The sequence below is a fragment of the Cetorhinus maximus genome, chromosome 1, assembly GCF_964194155.1.
Source record: "Cetorhinus maximus chromosome 1, sCetMax3.hap1.1, whole genome shotgun sequence".
Taxonomy (NCBI): domain Eukaryota; kingdom Metazoa; phylum Chordata; class Chondrichthyes; order Lamniformes; family Cetorhinidae; genus Cetorhinus; species Cetorhinus maximus.
In genome coordinates this window covers 153,727,176-153,750,297 of record NC_135879.1, presented here as the reverse complement: position 1 = coordinate 153,750,297, position 23,122 = coordinate 153,727,176, and the positions used below count along the sequence as shown (strand labels likewise).

The 23,122-nt window shown below is 41.3% G+C and overlaps 1 protein-coding gene across 1 annotated transcript in view; it reads left to right on the top strand.

Moving 5' to 3' along the window:
* The window catches only part of cnot7 (CCR4-NOT transcription complex, subunit 7), a 58,339-nt gene that overhangs the window by 31,212 nt on the left and 4,005 nt on the right, over window positions 1–23,122 (top strand). The window contains exons 4-6 of the mRNA XM_078548558.1: window positions 3,172–3,333; window positions 16,201–16,345; window positions 18,146–18,256. Of these exons, the coding sequence (XP_078404684.1) occupies window positions 3,172–3,333; window positions 16,201–16,345; window positions 18,146–18,256 (418 nt within the window). The remainder of the gene's footprint in view (window positions 1–3,171; window positions 3,334–16,200; window positions 16,346–18,145; window positions 18,257–23,122) is intronic.

The following is a 23,122-nucleotide window of genomic DNA, read 5'->3' as shown; positions in this document are numbered from 1 at the left end:
GGGATGGGGGGAGGGGGAGTTTAAGATCTAAAGTTGTTGAATTCAATATTCAGCCCAGAAGGCTGTAAAGTGCCTAGTCAGAAGATGAGGTACTGTTCCTCCAGTTTGCGTTGGGCTTCACTGGAACAATGCAGCAAGCCAAGGACAGACATGTGGGCAAGAGAACAGGGTGGAGTGTTGAAATGGCAAGCGACAGGGAGGTTTGGGTCTTTCTTGCGGACAGACCGCAGGTGTTCCGCAAAACGGTCGCCCAGTTTGCGTTTGGTCTCTCCAATGTAGAGGAGACCGCATTGGGAGCAACGAATGCAGTAGACTAAGTTAGGGGAAATGCAAGTGAAATGCTGCTTCACTTGAAAGGAGTGTTTGGGCCCTTGGACGGTGAGGAGAGAGGAAGTGAAGGGGCAGGTGTTGCATCTTCTGCGTGGGCATGGGGAGGTGCCATAAGTGGGGGTTGAGGAGTAGGGGGTGATGGAGGAGTGGACCAGGGTGTCCTGGAGGGAACGATCCCTACGGAATGCGGTCAGGGGGGGTGAAGGGAAGATGTGTTTGGTGGTGGCATCATGCTGGAGTTGGCGGAAATGGCGGAGGATGATCCTTTGAATGCGGAGGCTGGTGGGGTGATAAGTGAGGACAAGGGGGACCCTATCATGTTTCTGGGAAGGAGGAGAAGGCGTGAGGGAGGATGCGCGGGATATGGGCCGGACACGGTTGAGGGCCCTGTCAACGACCGTGGATGGAAAACCTCGGTTAAGGAAGAAGGAGGACATGTCAGAGGAGCTGTTTTTGAAGGTAGCGTCATCAGAACAGATGCGACGGAGGCGAAGGAACTGAGAGAATGGGATGAAGTCTTTACAAGAAGCGGGGTGTGAGGAGCTGTAGTCGAGGTAGCTGTGGGAGTCGGTAGGCTTGTAATGGATATTGGTGGACAGTCTATCATCAGAAATTGAGACAGAGAGGTCAAGGAAGGGAAGAGAAGTGTCAGAGATGGACCATGTGAAGATGATGGAGGGGTGGAGATTGGAAGCAAAATTAATAAATTTTTCCAGGTCCCGACGAGAGCATGAAGCAGCACCGAAGTAATCATCGATGTACCGGAGAAAGAGTTGTGGGAGGGGGCCGGAGTAGGACTGGAACAAGGAATGTTCCACATACCCCATAAAGAGACAGGCATAGCTGGGGCCCATGCGGGTACCCATAGCCACACCTTTTATTTGGAGGAAGTGAGAGGAGTTAAAGGAGAAATTGTTCAGTGTGAGAACAAGTTCAGCCAAACGGAGGAGAGTAGTGGTGGATGGGGATTGTTGGGGCCTCTGTTCAAGGAAGAAGCTAAGGGCCCTCAGACCATCCTGGTGGGGGATGGAGGTGTAGAGGGATTGGACATCCATGGTGAAGAGGAAGCGGTTGGGGCCAGGGAACTGGAAATTGTTGATGTGACGTAAGGTGTCAGAGGAATCACGGATGTAGGTGGGAAGGGACTGGACAAGGGGAGAGAGAAGGGAGTCAAGATAACGAGAAATGAGTTCCGTGGGGCAGGAACAGGCTGACACGATCGGTCTGCCAGGACAGTTCTGTCTGTGGATTTTGGGTAGGAGGTAGAAGCGGGCCGTCCGAGGTTGGGCGACTATCAAGTTGGAAGCTGTGGGAGGAAGATCTCCAGAGGAGATGAGGTCAGTGACAGTCCTGGAAACAATGGCTTGATGTTCTGTGGTGGGGTCATGGTCCAGGGAGAGGTAGGAGGAAATGTCTGCGAGTTGACGCTCAGCCTCCGCGAGGTAGAGCTCAATGCGCCAGACAACAACAGTACCACCCTTGTCAGCGGGTTTGATGACAATGTTGGGGTTGGACCTGAGAGAACGGAGTGCAGTGAGTTCAGAGAGAGACAGATTAGAATGGGTGAGAGGAGCAGAGAAATTGAGATGGCTAATGTCACGCCAACAGTTCTCAATGAAAAGATCAAGAGAAGGTAAGAATCCAGAGGGAGGGGTCCAAGTGGAGGGAGAATATTGGAGGTGGGTGAAAGGATCCGTTGAGCGGGGAGAGGACTCCTGCCCAAAGAAGTGAGCACGGAGACGAAGACGGCGGAAGAAGAGTTCAGCATCATGCCGAGCCCGAAATTCATTGAGATGAGGGCGTAAGGGTATGAAACTAAGTCCTTTGCTGAGCACTGAACGTTCAGCATCGGAGAGGGAAAGGTCAGGGGGTATAGTGAATACACGGCTGGGGCTGGGATTGGAAGATGGGGTGAAGACGGAGGGACAAGCAGGGGTGGAGGGTCCCAGATGGGTGTTGGAGTCGATGAGTTGTTGGAGCTTGCGTTCCTTAGCACTTGAGAGAAAGAGAAAAAGTTTCTTGTTGAGGCGACGGATGAGGCGAAGAATAAAATGAAACTGGGGGCACGCGCAGCTTTGAAAAAGGGTGCGGCGGTGCTGCTGGAGGGAGAGGTCGAGTGTGTTCATATGGCGGCGCATGGCACTGAGTGTGGATCTCAGAATGCGACGGGAACAGCAGTCCGAGAAATGTTTTATGTCCCGGAGATACCTGTAATCCTGGGTGGGTTCGAAACAAGAGGGATGGAATTTCAGTTGAAATCCACATGGGGTGAGTCGGAGACAGAGACAGTCACTGAGAAAGGAGATATGGCTGTGAAAGCGGGTTTTAGTAAACACCTTGTCAAACACCAGGAGAGAAATGGAAAGCAATGAAGGTGAGCAGGGCAGAAGAGACAGTCGGAAATCCTGTCGGAGGACAGAACCGTACTTCTTCAAAGAGGGCATTTCTTGAAGAGGCGTGGCAGTCAATTAAACACAAAGATAAAAACAAAAAGCTATAGTATAGCTATAGTCATAGTAAATGTGCTTCAGACCGCTTTGGTAGGGCATGATTCTAGTATGGGAAATGATGTTTGTTAGTGTTAAATTCATGAAATTCCCATCAACAAGTGGAAAATAAATGAATAGATGAAATTGTGATTGTGAGCAAAAATAAATTGTACTATTTAAAAATTTTGAAAACAATGCAGTTTGACCATAAGAAAAATTACACAGAACAACCTGACTGTAGTGCATTATACCATGGATAATGGATGGATTTACCATTTCATATGGGTTGTGTTGCAAGAAGCCCATTTTCTTATGTTTATTTTTCTGTTTAAATTTTTCATGTCGACTTTAGAGAGGACATGTATGCTCAAGACTCGATAGAGCTCCTTACAACTTCTGGTATCCAGTTTAAAAAACATGAGGAGGAAGGGATTGACACAATGTATTTTGCAGAAGTTCTTATGACATCCGGTGTTGTACTATGTGAAGGGGTCAAGTGGCTTTCATTCCACAGGTAAGTAACCAGTACACGTTGTTGACTAACAACAAATATTTCTACTCCTAAGCGTTAGGAGCACTAAAATGCAACTTTAGCTTCAAGATAACAGGAAGGGGCAGAGTGTACAAATCTCAGAGAAAATCAGCAGATAATGCTAGAAGTTACAAAAGGACAAAACTAAAGGCTCTATCTGAATCCACTCAGCATTCAAAATGAAACAGATGAACTGATAGTGGAAATAGAAATAAGTACAATCTGATAGCCATGAACAAAGACATGGCTGCAGAATGACCTAACTGGGACCTGACATTGAAGGGTACATGACATCTAGGAAAGACAGGAAGCTAGGAAAATTGATGATGGTATTAACACAATAGAGAGGGACGACCTAAGTTTAGGGAAGCTGGATGTAGAAGCAGTTTGAGTAGAGACGAGAAATTATAATGACAAAAAAATCACTTGTGGGAGTGATGTACAAGCCCCCTAAAGGTAACCATATGGTAGGATGGGGTATTAAAGTAAGAAATAATGGGACCTTGCCAGAAAGGTACGGCGATAATCATGGGGGATTTTAATCTACATATAGACTGGAAAAATCAGATGGGCACAGGTAGATGAGGAATTCATAGACTGTTTTGGAGAGAGTTTTTTAGAAAAACATGTTCTGGCACCAGAGAGCAGGCTATACTAGACCTGGTATTATGCAACGAGATAGGATAAATACCTCTTAGTGAAGGTGCCCCTAGGTAGCAGCAATCATTATATAATTAAATTTTACATTCAGTTTGAGGGAGAGAAGAGTGGGTCCAAGACAACTATTTTAAACTTAAATAAGGCAGTTATGAGGGCATGAAAGCAGAGCTAGCTAAAATGAACTGAAAAATGAGGTTAAGTGGCAGACATTTATGGAGATATTTCAGAATACACAGAATAGATGCATTCTAACGAGAAAGAAAAATTCCAAGTGAGGATCTACCATCCATGGTTAACTGAAAAAGTTAAAGATAGTATCAAACTTAAAGAAAAAGCATATGCAAAGATGGATGGCAGGTCAGAAGATTGAACAGAATATTTAAAAAAAACAAAGAATGATCAAAAGATTGATAAGGAAGGAAAAATTAAGAGTACGAGAGTAAGTTAGCTATAAATATAAAGACATAATAAGAGTTTCTATAGATATTTAAAAAATAAGAATTAAGAAGGTGAGTGTTCGTCCTGTAGAAAATGAGCTTGGGGAATTAATAAGGGAAAGTGAAGAGATGGCAGATGAATTGAATGTATTTTGCATCGGTCTTCCCTATAGAGGATATAAGTGACATCCTAGGAATAGCTGCAAATCAGGAAATGGAAGGGAGGGAGGAACTCAAGAAAACTACAATCATCAGGGAAGTGGTACTGAGCAAATTGTTGGAGCTGCGGGCTGGCAAGTCCCAAGGTCCTGATGGACTTCATCCCAGGGTCTTAAAAAATAAATAGCTAATGAGATAGTTGATGCGTTGGTTTTAATTTTCCAAAATTCCCTAGATTCGGGGAAGGTTATTCTTCAGATTGGAAAATAGCAAATCTAACTCCTTCATTCAAAAAGGGAGAGAGACAGAAAGCAGGAAACTACAGGCCAGTTAGCCTAACATCTGTCATAGGGAAAATGTTAGAAGCTATTATTAAAGATGTTATAGCAGGGCACTTGGAAAAATTCAGGGTGATGAGGCAGAGTCAGTACGGTTTTGTGAAAGTGAAATCATGCTTAACCAATGTATTGGAGTTATTTGAAGAAGTAGCGATGTGGTTAAAGGGGAACTGGTGGATGTCCTGTACTTATATTTCCAGAAGGCATCTGGTAAGGTGCCACATCAAATGTTATTGCGGAAGATAAAAGTTCATGGTGTAAGGGGTAACATGTTAACATGGATAGAATGGCTAACTAACATGCAACAGAGGGTAGGCATAAATGGGTTATTTTCTGGTTGGCAAGATGTAACAAGTAGTTTGCCACAGGGACCAGTACCGGAGCCTCAACTTTTTACAATTTATTTAAATGACTTGGATGAAGGGACCAAAAGTATGGTTGCTAAATTTGCTGATGACACAAAAATAGATAGGGGAAAGAGATGTGAAGAGGTGATAAGGAGGCTACAAAGGGATATAAATAGGTTAAGTCAGTGGGCAAAGGCCTGGCAAAAGAAGGATAATGTGGGAAAATGCAAAATTGTCCATTTTGATAGATAGAATAAAGAAGAAGCATATTATCTAAGTGATAAGAGATTGCAGAAGTCTGAGATGCAGAGGGATCTGGGTGTCCTGGTGCATGAATCACAAAAGGTTAGTACTCAGGTGCAGAAAGTAATTAGGAAAGCTAATAGAACATTATAATTTATTGTGAGAGGATTTGAATACATAAGTAGGGAGGTTATGCTTCAGTTTTACAGGGCACTGGTGAGGCCACATCTGGAGTACTGTGTACAGTATTGGTCTCCTTCTTTAAGGAAGGATGTAAATGCATTGGAAGCAGTTTAGAGAAAGTTTACTAGACTAATACCTGGAATGAGCTGTCTTATGAGGAAAGGTTGGACAGGCTAGACTTGTATCTGCTGGAGTTCAGAAAAGTAAGAGTCAACTTGATTGAAACATCTCAGATCCTGAGGGGTCTCGACAGGATGTATGTGGAGAGGATATTTCCTCTTGTGGGAGAATCTAGAACTCGGGTTCACTGTTTAAAAATAAGGGGTCACCCACTTAAGACAGATGAGAGAGATTTTCCCTGAGGGTTTTGAGTCTTTAGAACTCTCTTCCTCAAAAGGCAATGGAAACAGAGTCTTTGAATATTTTTAAGGCAGAGGTAGATAGATTCTTGATAAGCAAGGAAGGTTATCAGGGATAGGCAGGAATGTGAAGTCGAAGTTAAAATTTGACCAGCCATGATCTTATTCAATGGTGGAGCAGGCTCGAAGGGCTAAGTGGCCTACTCTTGTTCCTAATTGGTAAGATGTAGGAGTTCCTAAAGACTGTCCACCATCTACACGGCACAAGTCGTGAGTGTGATGGAATGCTCTCCACTTGCCTGAATGAGTGCAGCTCCAACAACACTCAAAAAGCTTGACACCATCCAGGACCAAGCAGCCCACTTGTTTGGCACCACATCCAGAAACATTCACTCCCTCCACCACCGAAGCACAGTGGCAGCAGTGTGTACCATCTACAAGATGCACTGCAGAAACTCACCAAGCTTCCTTAGACGTTACCTTCCAAACCCATGACCACTTCCCTCTAGAAGGTCAAGGGCAGCAGATGCATGGGAACGCCACCACCTGGAAGTTCCCCTCCAAGCCACTCACCATCTTGATGTGGAAATATGTTGCCATTCCTTCACTATTGCTATGTCAAAATCCTGCTACTCCCTCCCTAACAGCTCTGTGGGTGTACCTACACCACATGGACTGCAGCAGTTCAAGAAGGCAGCTCACTATCACCTTCTTGAGGGCAATTGGGGATGGCCAATAAATGCTGGCCTAGCCAGCAACTCCCGCATCCCTGAATGAATGAAAAAAACGAGGCACAAATATGTCAGGGAGCCAAATGGGCTACTCCCATCTCAGGTTTTTTTTAAATGTCCTTTTTTTTCTTCTTGATGAATGGCGGTGTCTAATTTTTCTCTTTCCTGCTGTATTATGTGAATTATGATCACATATTAAAATAATTGGCCATCTACAAAATACGGGTACAGGGATGAGGAGATCTGGAAGTTCGCATTTACAAGTCTTTAAAGTTGGCAGGACAAGTTGGTCAGGTTATTTACAAAAAAAAGCATAGGTGGAACTGAGCCTTATAAATAGATGCATAGAGCACAAAAGCAAGGAAGCTTTGTTAAATATTATAATTCATTGGTAGAGCCTCAGCTGGAAAGGGTGCCGAGGAGATTTGCATGAATGCTATGAGGGATGAGGGACTTTAGTGGAGAGAAACTGGACTTGCTCTCGTTAGAGAGGCGTTTCAGTATAGGTGGATAGGTGACATTTTTTCCACTGACAGGAAGGCTGGTGTCCAGATTGTACAAATTTCAAATTGTTGCCAAAAGAACCAAAGGGTAATGATGAGTAATTTAACAATTGTCGAAAATTGTAATGATATGGCATGCACAATTTGCGGAGATGGTTTTCATCTTAAAAAGTTAAAAGATTAAGTGGTAACTTTCAAAATTGAATTGGATATATACTTGAAAAGAATACATTTGCAAGGTTATGGAAAAAGAGCAGGGCTAATTGGATAGTTCTTTCAAAAAGCTAACACAGTGAACCAAATGATCTCCTTTTGAAGTGATGCTCAAAATCATTAGATGGGAAGTAAGGTTTGTGGACAGGAAGTGTGCATTTTTAAAAATATATCAGCCAATGCTATTGATGAGTCAAATGTTATGTTCTTTTATAAGGAATGTATAACGGTATAACGCACAATATATTCTGTGACCAAATTGCAACTGTCAGTTTAAGGCCAGAGTGTTGTAACAGTTGTTTAGTAAACATACCATTAAGCCACTTAGATATTTTTTTTTTGTGATGGATCTTTGAGAATTGGAAAATCCCTTTTAAATTTCAGATTCAAGGTTGGAAGTGTTCACCATTAAATGACTGGTTGACTTTCTTAAATGGTATCGTTTGTGCATTTCCTGTTCAGATATGTCTTACTACTCACACTTTGTTACATATGATAGACAATTTACTCCACATTTTTTTGTAGCTGATTGCATTGTTAGAAAATAGAGTCATAGAGGTCTACAGCACAGAAAAAGGTCCTTCAGCCCATCGAGTCTGCCTCGGTCAAACAGGTACCTAACTATTCTAATCCCATTTTCCAGCACTAGGCCCATAGCCTTGTATGCCATGGCATCGCAAGTTCACATCCAAATACTGCTTAAATGTTATGAGGGTTTCTGCCTCTACAACCCTTTCAGGCAGTGAGTTCCAGATTCCTACCACCCTCTGGGTGAAAAAATTCTTGCTCACATCCCCTCTAAACCTCCTGCCCCTTACCTTAAATCTATAACCCCTGGTTATTGATCCCTCCACCAAGGGGATAAGTTCCTTCCTGTCTACCCTATCTATGCCCGTCATAATTTTATACACCTCAATAACGTTCCCCCTCCATCTCCTCTGCTCCAAGGAAAATAACCCCAGTCTATCCAATCTCTCCTCATAACTAAAAACCCCCAGCCCAGGCAACATCCTGGTAAATCTCCTCTGCACTCTCTCTAGTGCAATCACATCCTTCCTATAATGCGGATTCCAGAACTGCAAGCAATACTCTAGCTGTGGCCTAACCAGTGTTTTACACAGTTCCAGCATAACCTCCCTGCTCTTATATTCTATGCCTCGGCTAATAAAGGCAAGTAAATGTGTTTATTTATGATTGGATGTTCTACCCATCCCACAGAATCAGTAATGTCTTGAAATGTTAAAATCCACTTTACACAATATAAAATACTTGTCACTTAAACATAAACCTCATCGTTTAGTGCCTATGACCACATCTGATGATGAGGGACTCAAATTTGTTACAGTTCTGAGCTTAGTATTTAGACCCTTGAAATCCATATTCTTGGTACAAGTCATCATTTGTAATTTTTTTCTATTGACCCTGCCATGTGACTATAGCTGTCTTCACATCATACCATGTTATAATTGTTACATGTCAAAACAATTCCGTATAGAATTGGAATAAGAACCTAAACCTTATAACTCAGTCGACAAGCTAAGATCCTGCCCTCACTAGCTCCTTTTACAGTGAGCTCAGTGCATCCCTTTATTTTTCCCACTTATTTCTTTCCTCTTATATTTACTTGCTATTTGACCAAGTGAAATGTTAACTATAAGTCTGTCTTTGATCCTGTACCCCCTAATCACTAAGCTGGTCATCATATCCTACAGAGACTTTAATTAAAAAGATAATGTTTTATGCAGACTTTTTCTTTTGCAGGATAAACTAGTGTTCTTGCAGCTACAGATCAGTGCTACACTTCTCTCAAATCTGAGGTCAGCACACATTGGCACGTTCCCAATGAACTTAACCCATTTAGCAGGTGATTACTTCATATTAAAAACACACCAGTGCTAGAAGTGTCGGTCCCAGTTTGAAAGATCAGTGGTCACCATGTTAGAATTGCTGTGTAGTTGCACAACCATAACATCAATTAGTTGTTTTAAGATACTACAGTTTAAAAATTGTTCTCCCCTGTTTAACAAACAATTGTTAAAAATTAACAAAACAGCAGTTTTAAATCACTCCAAGCCAATAGCAAACTTCTGCTCTTACTCTGAATAACCCTTTCCTTACAGAATCATTTGCAAATTTCTTCCAATAATTTTGCAACTTAAAGTTGTTTGAAATATTCAGAGAAAGAAATGAACGGAGGGTACCTCTCTACAGGCATTCTGATTAATGTTAGACAATGATTTTTATAGTAACATTTTTTGTTTTTGCTGGGCATTTCATCCTGGGCTCTGACTCAGGCTGAAACACAATTAAACTTTAACCTCACCTGCAGAATTTCATCAAACAATTAATTAAGTTCTGGCCTAACTAATTGATTTTGTGGCCTTAAAGGCCCACTGCTTCACCTTAGCAATGTAAAACACTGTGCATCGTCTGATGTTAAGCTCCTGCCCTTATAAAACAATGCATTATCAAACTTATTTTGAGCAATGTCAGAACATTCACTTTACATACGAGCTATTATCAGGAACTATTGTGTCTCAACAAGTAAATATTAATTTAGTTCATTTTAATAATTCAGTTTGCATACACTTACTTCACCTGTGTTGCAGGTTTCTATAGGGTTTAGTGTTCTCAACAAGCTAAAACTTATACCAATGTGATGTAGGAAAATAATACATTTAAGTATTCAATTTTCAAGTTCTAATCTTTGAACTTGGCAAATGTATCAATGAATGGGAAATGAATGGACAGCATGTTGAAACACAAAAAAAGGTGTTTAAGGAAGAACACTATTTCAATGGGTAAGAGCATAAAACCTAAGAACTAGGAGCCAGAGTCAGCCATATGGCCCATTAAGCCTGCTCCGCCATTCAGTATGATCATGGCTGATCTCAGCTCCACTTTCCTGCCTGTACCCTGTATCTCTCAATTCCCAAAGAGAACAAAAATCTGTTTGTCTCAATCTTAAATACATTAAACAATGTGGAGCATCCACAACTCTCTGGGGCGGAGAATTCCAAAGAATATCCCTTTGAGAGGAGAAATTTCTCACCTCAGTCCTAAATGATTGAGCCCTCACCCTGAGACTGTGCCCCAATGTTCCAAATTCTCCAGCCAGGGGAAGCAACCTGTGTTTACCCTGTCAAGCACCTTCAGACTCTTGCATGTTTCAAGAGATAACCTCTCATTCTTCTAAACTCCAGAGAATATAGGATTATTTTGAGATTCTAGCTAGTAGCTATGCTATGACAATTTCTAGAGCCAATATATATGTGGTTTCTTGCAATTCTATCAGCAAGTCAGCTACTTGGAATATTTTTTGTGCTGTTGTTAAGCATTGCTGTTTTAATCTGATTGTTAATTGACAAGTGTTTTGTACTGGGGGTCATGGAAAGAGGCTAACAAAATCAATTAATATAACAGCTACTATTTGCATTTAGTGTGTCTCCAATGCAGTAAAAAGTCCCAAGGCGTTTAGAAGCACTATCAAACAAATTCTGCAATGAACCATAAAATGAGATATTAGGATGGATGATCAGTGGCTTGGTGAAAGAGCTATATTATAAGAAGCATCTTGAATGAGGTGAGGGAGTAAATAGGGCAGAGAGGTTTAAGGGGGTAATTCCAAAGATTTGGGCCTAGACCGCTGAGGGCATGGCCGCCAATTGTGAAGCAATTGAAATCAAGGCTGCGTAAGAGGCCAGAATTGGAGGAGCTCAGATATCTGAGTTGTAGGATTGGAGGAGATGACAGAGATGCAGAGGAGCTAGGCCATGGAGTTGCATCACTCTTTTTGCTGCACATCAAAGAACCCTGTCGGAACTTGACAAATATTTGATGTCAGAACTTAACAAACCAGATAGTATTTACTAAGAATTCTGAAAAGCAAAGAGTGGCCACTATCCCATTCACTGCACGGGGCTTTCACAATAGAGAACACTGCAATTTTTGTCTTGTCAGGTTTTATTAATTCCAAACTGGGAGGGAGAATTCTCTTCCCATTGTGGAGGACTTCATGGATAACCTTGGATGTAACAGATTGTAGTGGATGCCCAGCACCTAGGAGTGTAGTATACTGTTCAGGTTAGTCAGACCCGAATTGCTTAGTTTTGTAATCTGAATCTTCTCATAAGACCTGCAGATAAACTGAAGATAAAAGCAGATCTTCAGAAGGTCTGAATTGGACCGTGAGGTCCTTTTTTCTGAGATGACTTCTATGGATGGACCACACATTTTCACTGCAGGCCAAAAAGATAGTTATAGCAATTCCTTTGGAAGTACTCAAGAAGACAGGAACAGAAGTTGGCCATTCAGCCCCTTAGTCTTATTCTGTTTAGTGAGATCATGGCTGACCTGCATCTTATCTCCGTTCACCACCCCCCCGCCTGTCTTCATATCCTTTCATACCCTTGTTTAGCAAAAATCAATAAATCTCATTTAAAATTATTAACTGAGCTAACGTCTATTTATAGGGAAGAATTCCACACTTCTGCCACCCTTGGAGTGAAGAAATGTTCCCTTACTTCTCTCCGGAATAGCCTGTCTCTGATTGAGGTTATGCTCCCTTGTCGTAGATGACCCCTCCAGCCGGAGAAAGTCTATCTATCCTATCAATTCCTTTCAAATTCCTACAAAGTTCGATCAAATCATCCTTTAATCATCCGTGTTCCAAGGAATACAAATCTAGTCTAGTCTAATCTCTTCTCATAATCTAATCCTTGAAAGCACCATATCTATTGTTCAGGCCATGACCACTTGAGTAGTTAAGAACATACCATTCTGATATAACGGCCACCCAGTGGCAATGCCTTGCCCCTAGGAGAGTGGAAGCACTATAATAATCTTTTATAGACTGATAATGCTCATATGCCTACAATTGTCTTGAGTGTATACGTATGATAAAGATTAATGGGAACAGTAGTGCACTTCATAATGCAGGGCATAGGGGTATGATTATGTAGTTGTTATGCTACTGGACTAGTGATCTAGGGGCCTGGACTAAAGATCTGGAGACATGATTCAAATCCCACGATGTGAGCTGATGAAATAAGTCTGGAATGAGAAGCTAGAATCAGTTTCATGATCACTGTTGCTCTCATATTGCCGTAAAAACTCACCTGGCTCGCTATTGTCCTTTAGGGAAGGAAATCTACTGCCCTTACCCAGTCTGGCTTGTGTGAGATTCCAGATCTATAATAATATGCTTAATTGTTCTCCCAAATGGCCTAGCAAACCCCTCAGTTGTCTGATTACTGTGGAAAAACAATTAGAATCAAACCAGTCAGACCACCTGGTGTCAACCCAGGCTCTGGACATGTCAAAGGCACACCAAACCCGGTCAATCCTGCAAAGCCCTCTTCTTTAACATCTGCCAAAACTGGGGAAGCTGACATATAGACTAGTCAAGCAACAACCAGACAGTCATGCTTAGAGTATTATACTTTTTAGCTGATGTCCCAGATTCCTCCGTCACCAGCTCTAGGTATGTTCTGTCCTACTGACATGTCCACCAGAGGTGACAGCACTGTGGTATATTCTTGGGAGGGAGTGGTCCTGTGGGTCCTCAACATTGACTCTGGACCAATTGAAGCTTCATGGCTTCACAATAAAATCAAGGGCAAGTAAACTTGCTGCTGATTACCACCTACTGCACTCCCTCAGCTGATGAATCAGTGCTGCTCCATGTTGAACACCGCTTTGAGGAAAAAGCACTGAGGGTAGCAGTGGCACAGAATATACTCTGGTTGGGGGACTTCACTGTCCATCACTAAGAGCGATTCGATAGTGCCATTACTAACCAAACTGGTTGAGTTCTGAAGGACATAGCTACCTGACTGGACCTGCAACTGGACCAACAAGAAATTAAAGCTGACCTGACCTCATTTTCACCAATCCACCTGTCATGGATGCATTTGCCCTTGACAGTATTGGTAGGAGTGACCATGACACAGTTTTTGTGGAGACAAAGTCCTGTATTGTGTGGAACCAATAAGTGGGATTGATTTAGAAGTGCAGAGTGAATGATCCATCTCTATTTCCTCAGGTCCCCACCATCACAATAGCCGGTCTTCGACCAATTTGATTTATTCCATGTGATATCTATGAGGTGTCTCATGGAATTGAGGGAAATGGGGAACAGGTGGGAAAATGGGGTTGAGGCAGAAGATTAGCCATGACCATATTGAATGGTGGAGCAGGTTCGACAGGATGCTATGGTCTACTGCTCCTCCTGTTTCATTTGTTCTTATACTCATATCAAGAAACGGTTAAGTGCACAGGATGTAGCAAAGGCTATGGGCCCCAGTACCCTTGCGGCTGAAGACTTGTACCTCAGAGCCAGCCATACCTCTAGCCAAATTCTTCCAGTACAGCACAACTTCAGCAATTGTCCAATGAAGTAGAAAATTGGCCAGATATGCCCTGTACACAAAAACAGGACAAACCCATCGATTTACACTCAGCCATCGACAAAGGCACTTATTTAGCAATAACTTGCTCACCAAACTCAGTTTGAGTTCCATCATGACCACATTGCTCCAGACCTCATTATAGCCTTGGTCCAAACATGGATAAAAGAGCCAATTTCCAGAGATAATATAAGAGTGACTGCCTTTGATATCAAGGCAGCATTTGATTGAGTAGTGCATTCTCGGTAATTACTGGAACTCGGCACCACCAACACCCTGGCATGCAACGTAGCTAGACTGCCCACGTAAATATTATAGCTACAAGAGCAGGTCAAAAGTTGGGTATTCTGCAGGAGCTACCCAAATCTTTTTCCCTTTCCACAAGTCAGGAGTGAGATAGAATACCCTCCATTACCTGGATGAGTGCAGATCCAACAACACTCAAGAAGTTCGACATCACCCAGGACAAAGCAGCCTGTTTGATTGGCACCTCATCCACTGCCTTCAACATGCATTCCATCCACCACCATTGCACAGTGGCAGCAGTGTGTACCATCTACAAGATGCACTGCAGCAACTCACCAAGGTTTCTTCGACAGCACCTTCCAAACCTGTGACCTTTACCACCTAGAAGAACAAGGGTGACAAGCACGTGGGAATACCACCACCTGCAGGTTCCCCACCAAGTGGCTCAGGAGTTCCCCTTTTCCCTCCGAGACCCTCTCCACAGTCAAGTTCGTGACACCAGGTTCACAAGTGTCAGAATGACCAGCGAGACAAGTTTCTTCTGATAATTCACAATTGCTTTATTGAATCACCCACAATCCCACAGTACAAAACCCAAAATTTAAAACCACCTATTCCCAGTACCTGACATGAAGTCACCATGACTCTGTTAAAACTTATAAAAACACAGGCAAAACACCATGTCCTGTCCTGAAACCTTAAGAAAAAAAAACCCTCAGACCAATATCACCAAAATGTGGCTGAAATCAATTTACAAGGTACTGGCAAAAAACACCAAGTTTTTGCCCCAAACCTTCACAAAACCCTCAGACCAATATAACTACGATTTGACTGAAACTTACAATCCCCAACACAGTTGGTCTGTCCGGTGTTGACTGTAGGTCTGAGTCGAGGTGACCAAACTTGACCCTTCTTCCAACAACAGCCTAGATGCTCAGATCTGCTCTGCTTTTATAACAATTTAATTCAAAAATGTTAAAACATATTTCCTGTTGTTCCAATGTCCATTTAGTAGATTCCACAGTCCAGACAAATGGCATCAGCACCTGCTGGTTGAAACAATACAGGATTTTCCATGGAAGATATATCCAGACAAATATTATCAGTTCTCATTGTATGAGCAATTCTCCAGCTGTTTGAGGTGACACAGTAACAGCACAGGACTTCAAAGTTATTGAGGGTTTGAATGACCCTGTTCCAGTACTATTGTCTGTGGTGGCTGAATAATTCCTTGAGTGTATTGTATTGATGATATGTCCTTTATGCCACTGTATTGGGTAATCAGACTTCTTGATTGTGTTAGTCAACGTCCAAACCCTTTTGATGAGTCACTGTGTTTTCTCTAAATGTCCGAATTAATCCCTTGCTGTCCAGACCTGTACTGCTGACTGCAGCTTATATTTTTGAAATTTATAGTTCCAATCATGAGGTCAAAACACGTCTATAGGTTTGAAATTATATTCCATAAATTTACCAGTTGGAGGGGATTTCGATCCTACAATCCTGACTTGGAAATCTACACCAATCTTTCATCATCCTTGGTTTAAAATCCTGAAACACCCTACCCAATAACACTGAGCATACCTACACCACCGCCTCAGTGGCAATTAAGATGGGTAATAAATGCTGGCCTTATTAGTGATGCCCACATTGCACAAAGTAATTTAAAAAAACGTACCAGCAGCAACATGTTCATCGTGATTTGTGAATAGCTATCACATTCAAGGAACACGAATAACAATATTAAAAAAACACATTCTTCCACTCCCTTGACCATTTCACAGGTGTGTTTGTGGGAGGCAAACTTGCGTTATTGATGCTCTGAAACCAGCATTAAGTGGTGCACAAAAAAGGGCAAGGTCATCTGTTGCAGAGGGCAGTAACTTGCTGTGAGGAAAATCGCAGCTGTAAACCTGCATCCTGTTGTTTGGTATCCGTGGTTTGCAGTATTGTTAATGCATTGTTGAGTGGTTAACATTGAAGATAAGGTTTTGGTAATCAAAGTATGATTGTTTCTTTACAGCGGGTATGACTTTGGCTACTTGATTAAAATACTCACGAATTCCAACTTGCCTGAAGAAGAACCAGACTTCTTTGAAATTCTACGGTTGTTCTTCCCTGTAATTTATGATGTGAAATACCTCATGAAAAGTTGCAAAAATCTTAAGGTATTGCTGTAATTTATCTAAAACTGAATCATGAGAGTGGTTTATATTTAAAGGTTTTCAGTACTGCACAAGTATTAGTCTTTGCTGTATTTATGAAAGGTTGTTTTGTGGAAAACTAAATTTTTGAAGGCTATGACCAATGTGAAATCAATTAACAAATATATATTAATGTACATGTCTAAGCTTACTGTGTTAAATTCATTGGTATATCCAGCACCACAGATATCTTTGCCACTAAAATAGCATTCTCTCATAATTTTTAAAAAGTAAACTGTATCACTAACCTTGAATTAAACAGAGTATGTTTACACTTGCCATGTTTCTCAATGTTGTTTAAGCCATATGAGTTTATAGTACCAGAAACTTAAAGATTGAGTTAATGTGAACACTTGACAAAATTACAACTGAGATAAAAGAAAAAAATATACATTTGGCGAACCAGAAATGAAACCAGAAATAAAACCAGAAAATTCTTAAGAATAAAAAATATCCAATGCCATTAGATGAGAGAGGTCTACACCATTAATCTATATTTTTTTTAAAAGATGCTGATAGACCATTTTGTTTTTAATTACAAAACTTGATTGCTGATATCAACCAAGAGAGTCCTGAGAAATTGAGTATGTGGAATATTAGTATACTACAGTAAATAACAACATGTGTACTGTATTGGTCACCTTATTTAAGGAAGAATGGAAATGCATTGGAAGCAGTTCAAAGAAGGTTTACCAGACTAACACCTGGAATGGGTGGGTTGTTTTATGAGGAAAGGTTGAACAGGCCAGGCTTGTATCCACAAGAGTAAGAGGCGACTTGATTGAAACATATAAGATCCTGAGAGGTCTTCACAGGGTGGATGTGGAGAGGATGTTTCCTCTTCTGGAAAATTCTAGAACTAGGGGTCACTGTTTAAAAATAAGAGGTCACCCATTTAAAATAGAGTGGAGGTGAAATGTTTTCACTCAGAAGGTCATGAGTCTTTGGAACTCTCTTCCTGGAAGGGTGGTGGAAGCAGAGTCTTTGAATATTTTTAAGGCAGAGGTGGGTAGATTCTTGGTAAGCAAGGGTGTGATAGGTTATTGGGGGTAGGTGGGATGCAGATTTCAGGTTACTATCAGCTCAGCCATGATCTTATTAAATGGCAGAGCAGGCTCAAGGGGCTGAATGGCCTATTCCTGCTCTTGTTCATATGTACTTTCTGCAGTCTTTAATATGGAAAACTGACATGGCTAATGAATGAGTCTGAGTAATTAATAGAATCATCATTTAGTTTTAATTATAATTATAGCTAGAGTAAAAGGGATAGCTACTCTATGTAAATTATTCTAGGTTTCCTGTTTGAGAAGGACATTTTTGAGAGGACAGTTTTTTTCTGAAACGTTATGGCGGATTGATAATGATTTACTGCACTGTTAGCATATGTCATTTTTATAATAAGACTGATTATGGAAACAATATGTGGCTAATATGTTTAAATTGTTTTAGAACAATTGGAGCTTTAATTTGCTTTGCAAATGAATTTTGGTGCACCTTTCCCCAAAGCCCCTGCCTTGCTCACACACTTTGCGATCCAGTGGATAAAAATTTTTAAAGTTCATAATGCCATTCTAATGGTTTGGATTTGCTCAGTCTGCTATGGTGCTATTTTAAGAAATTTCACTTACTGTTTAGCTAGAATATTTGATTGCCAGTGCAACATATTTCTGAGTGCAATTACTTATATTTCTTTTTCCCATCTTTCTTTAAATACTGTGTACGCTATATAAACAAAATATATCTAACTGAGATTTGTTTGTGCAGGGTGGCTTGCAGGAAGTAGCTGAACAATTGGAGTTAGAGCGAATTGGGCCACAGCATCAAGCAGGCTCAGATTCTCTATTAACAGGGATGGCTTTTTTCAAAATGCGAGAGGTATGCATATCAACATAAAAGTTAAAACTTTAAAAGTTAAATCTGTTTGAGTCTCTTTGTGGTATTTTTCAGGACTCGACACATCATCTGTGAGTGGTTAATATTGTTTTTATCTAATATTTTCACCTAAGTTTCAGAATTTAGTGTTTACTTATAAAATCATGGAATGGATACAGCAAAGAAGACCATTTGGCCTGTTGCATCCGTGCCAACTTTCTGTAAAAACACCCGTTTAGTCCCACTCCCCTCCCTGTTCCCTGCAGCCCTGAATTTCTTTTATTTTCAATCACTCGCTTATCTTTGGAAGGCCTCAATTGAATCTGCCTTCACCACACTCTGACTGCATTCCAGATCCTAATACTATTAATATCATAATAATAAAATTAACTATACTCATATAATTAGAGATATTATTGAATGAAAGAAAAGAAACTAGAAGAAAAAGAACCAGCAGTGTCTTTAACGTCCTCAATGTCCCAGTGCAATTGTTTTGTAGTGTAGTCACTGTTGTTTTGTATACAAACATGACAGCCAATTTTGCACATAGCAAGGTCCTATGAACAACAGTGAAATGAATGACCAGTTCATTTTTTTGATGGCAATTATTTAGGGATTAATATTGGCCAGTCAATCTCGCAGATCTTTACTCCTCTTTGAGAAAGTGATGTGGGATATTTTACATCCACCTGGACATGAGGACTGGACCTCAGTTTAACATCTCGCCTGAAAGATGTTACCTTTGACAACACAGAATTACCATAGTACTGCACTAAATTCTCCGCCTAGATTATTTGCTCAAATTGTGAATTGCGCTTAAGACTCTAGGAATGCCATGCTGTACAATAGTAAAAGACAGTTCTACCTTTTCATTTAATTTCTTGTAATAGCAATCTAAAAACAAAGTAGATATTAAATAAAAGTCGTTCAGTTAATTTTGTTGTTTAGGCCCTCACTCCGAATCATGGACCATTTTCTGACAACTCCTGTATTAGAACTGAACCCATATCCCCCTACTTTTTATTTTTTATTTTCTTTTGTGGGATATGAGCATCGCTGGCAAAGCCAGCATTCATTGTTCACCCATAATTGGCTTAAGAAAGTGTGCTCACTGAGTATTCTTTTCATTTTTGAGTACTTCAACCCAAGTCAGCATTTACTTCGCTAGATTGAAGAATATTCCATCAATAAACATATCTCTCCACTTAGAATACTGTAGGTTGTTTGGACTTGAATATGGAGAACCAAAAAAATAATTTTTTCCTTCAATATTTTATGTGGGCTGTTTATCTGCTGCAGTGCAAATGCTCAGCGGAATGATTTTAAATGTGAGTGGTTCTCTAATTTGAGAATTACAATCCAGAATTGATGGAAAACTGATCATAGTGTTAAATGTACACCGTATATTTTATTTCTATTTTTGCTAAAATAATATATAAATACTTGAATTTGTAATGTTGTGTTCTTTATGCCGCAATGGTTTGAAATTAAATTTTTAGTGCTTCAATTGATACTTGTAGTCCTGTCAAAAATCTTTACATGTGTAAACCTAATTCTTTCCAAATATATACCCCTTGGATAAATAGCAGCAATGCTCAATGCAGTTGTACAATGTGAAGATATAATGATTTGGCAAGAATTGTTTGAGAAAGGCCACAAGTCTCTCCCCATTGTTTCAATCAGATAGTTTAGAAAAGTGGTTTATTTTTATATTAGCAGTCTTTAAACCCATAAAGCTAAAGAGTGGAATCCACTTATGATGAGTGCTGACGTATGAGTAAGGAAAGCTTTTCTGAAAGGTCACTTGAGTGGTTACACTGTTCATAAAAATTTATGCAGTGTAAGTAAAAGACAAACATTGGAAATTTGAGAGAAGCACTAGGTGCAGAGGTGCTTTTTACCTTCAAAGCTTGTATTGGTTTGTGTAAGCTTTGTATAAGTATTTAAAATTTTTGTCCTAATGCAAGCTGTAGAAAAAAGAAAACAGTACAAATTTGTTTGACATTGTGGAGCAAGCCATCGGTCATTCTCAAACAATAGTTCCACTGCAGGAACTGCTTGAAGGGTGATGGAAGTAATGCCATCCAATACTTGTCAGAATGTGTTTCCAAACTTGCAGTAGTTTGCTGTGTTCTACTTGACCTTGCAATGATGAAGGCACAGATCTTGCCATCTGACCTTTAATGAACACCTTGGGAGCAGGAATGAAGGAGACAGCTTTGCTGTCCCTGAGCAGCTCATCAGACTAGAGTTCCCTTGAAAATATCCTCTCATCACTGTTGCTCCACAATTTCCCACCTTTCCATCCCTCAGCAATGCAGTATCACAATGTCCTCTTTGTCAAAATCTTGAAATAAAAGACACCACTAAAAATAACCTGTAACAACTTTATCTAATAACACTGAATAATAATCAGTCAATCAGTTCACTTTGTCCATATGGAAATTCATCTTGGGTACATTGCTCATTTGTTTAAAAAAATTACATCTGATGAATGATGCATTCAAATAATATTTACAAAACATAACTCCTTACCATTGTGTATTCCCTTTTTTACCTGTCTTGTGGCTGCCTTTGCCTGGCCTATTGCTTTGTCATAGTACTACCACAGTGGGTGCAGCATAGCTGGTGAAGGCCTACTGACTTTCAGTAGGAGACTGTAGAGGGCTGAGCTATGGACTGCACCGCCCCGGCATGGGCTGCAGCAGTTTGGACTGGCTGGCTGGGTGAGAGGCATCAGCAAGGGAACTGGCAGAGTGGCAGTGATGAGAGCAATGGGAGCACAGATTCTGTCATCCTGAGAAAGGACATAAGATTTGTGAACCAAAGAGCCATTGCCACTCCCTATGGGTGGCATCTCGGCAATTCTAGTAATCTGTTGGAGGATAGATTGCCGGACTGCTGAGAGTCTGCATGTCCCTTTGAGATCAGCAGCCATGATGGCAGCAGCCTGGGCATCTCTGCTGAAAGCAGTGTGCCAAGTTGGAGAAGGGCTCCCCCATCCGCTTGACAGTGACGACAATGGTTGGCCAGCAAATGCACCAAGCATTTCTGTGTACATGCCCATAAGTCTGTCTTTATGTTGCCTCAACAAAGCCCTTGTTTGAGTTCTCTGCGAAAGAACTCGTCTGCGACCTTGCCCTCTGGTAGCTGGCACATGCACAGTCCCCCCTCCCAGTCTGGCTGCAGCATGAGTGACTGCTGATTACAGCTCTAAACCACACTCCAAAGTCCATGCAGTGCCTCTATCTGAACTGATGGCAGCATGTTTCCGCGTGACAGTGCTTCTTCACCTGACATCTGCTCTGGTTCACACTCTTCATCAGGCTATGCTGGCTGGCCAGGGAGCAGTTCTAGAATACCTAAATACAAATGCGGGAAGGCAGGGTTAGGTTAATGGGAGGGCAGGGTAGGTGGAGAGCAAGGGGTCATAGTCGCACCATCTGCAACTTTGAGCAGGTATCTCCCATTTAAAGCACAATCTAATAGTGTATTTTAACGTAGTTTGTAAATAACAGAACTTACCCAAATAGCACTGACTCCATTTTCAGTTTAGCGTGGTTGTTACGTATGTGCCAAGAACCACATTGTAACCACACGCACACAGTCTGTTTTTCGAAACAGCTGTTTTGCTCACCGCTTCCCTCTCCCAACCCCCTCCCTCCCTTTCAACACTTGCTTGAAGTGGGATCTGACAGGGTGCATAGGCAAGAATATGTTATCATCCTGGAAGCTTTCATTAATGATGGTTGCAGCGGCCTCAGTAATTTCTGTGCCAATAATTTGGAGTACCGTCCTTTCCAAGGGGCTGAAGAGAAGCAGCCATGTCTGCTCCCCAGTGGCTATCTACAGCTCACTCATATTAGGTGCCACTTTGTCCTGCAAGAAAGTAGGAAGAGTGTCATTGAGCGTATTGCAATGTGTTTGGGTGTTTTGCCTGTCACAGCTGTATAGCTGGAAGTATACAGAATCTGCAAGATGTGGGTATAAGGCTTGCAACAGTAGGAAGTGTTTGAGGGTCATTAGAGCATTTGAATTTAGGCATGAGTTGTAGTTGCTAGAAATTGTTGATGGGTGAGTTGAAAATGTGTGAAGTTAGTCATGTGATGGGTAGGTGATGCTTTTGAAGATGCATTCACTGACCTTGACCATTTGTGTAAGGTAATTGAATTTCTTTGCAGTACTACAACCAGGTCCTCTGGACCAGTCTCTTTGTGTCGACCCCGAGGGAGACCTTCTTCCATTTCCTTTCAGAGTATGTCTGGAGGGCTTCCAGGCCTCCTGCCAAAACCGAACACACCTCTCCTCCTTTCCACCTCCTAAACTAAAACCTCCAATGCTGCATTGAAGAACCTGGGAGCCTTCTCTCTCTAGCTGCTCCATTGATACTATTTATTTCCTGTGAGAAACACTTTCTGAAACAGTTCCAACAGATGCTACTGCTAGAATGCATTATCCCTTTAAAAAGGGCAGGCTGGCTTTAATGTGTTAGCTTCACAGGAATCTGGGCTTCCTGATAAATTTGCAGCCGCTTAGCAGCGCATTTAGTGCTGGGCTGCATGGCGCAATCATGGAACAGAGCAAACAACACAAGGTTTCTGTGCTGTCTACATCACCTTGATCAAGCGTGGGGTAATTGTGCATCGCTACCCCTCCACATGCAAATTAGCCATATTAAATTTTTGGCCCTATGTTTAGCTCTAAGCCCGGCAATGAGAAACAAGTTAGTTTAACTTTGGTGGTGGGGGAGCTTCTAGAAACAATAATTCGGGACAAAATTAATGGTCACTTGGGCAACTGTAGGCTAACTAAGGAAAGTCAGCATTGATTTGTTAAGGGAAAGTTGTGTTTAACTTGCTGGAGTTTATT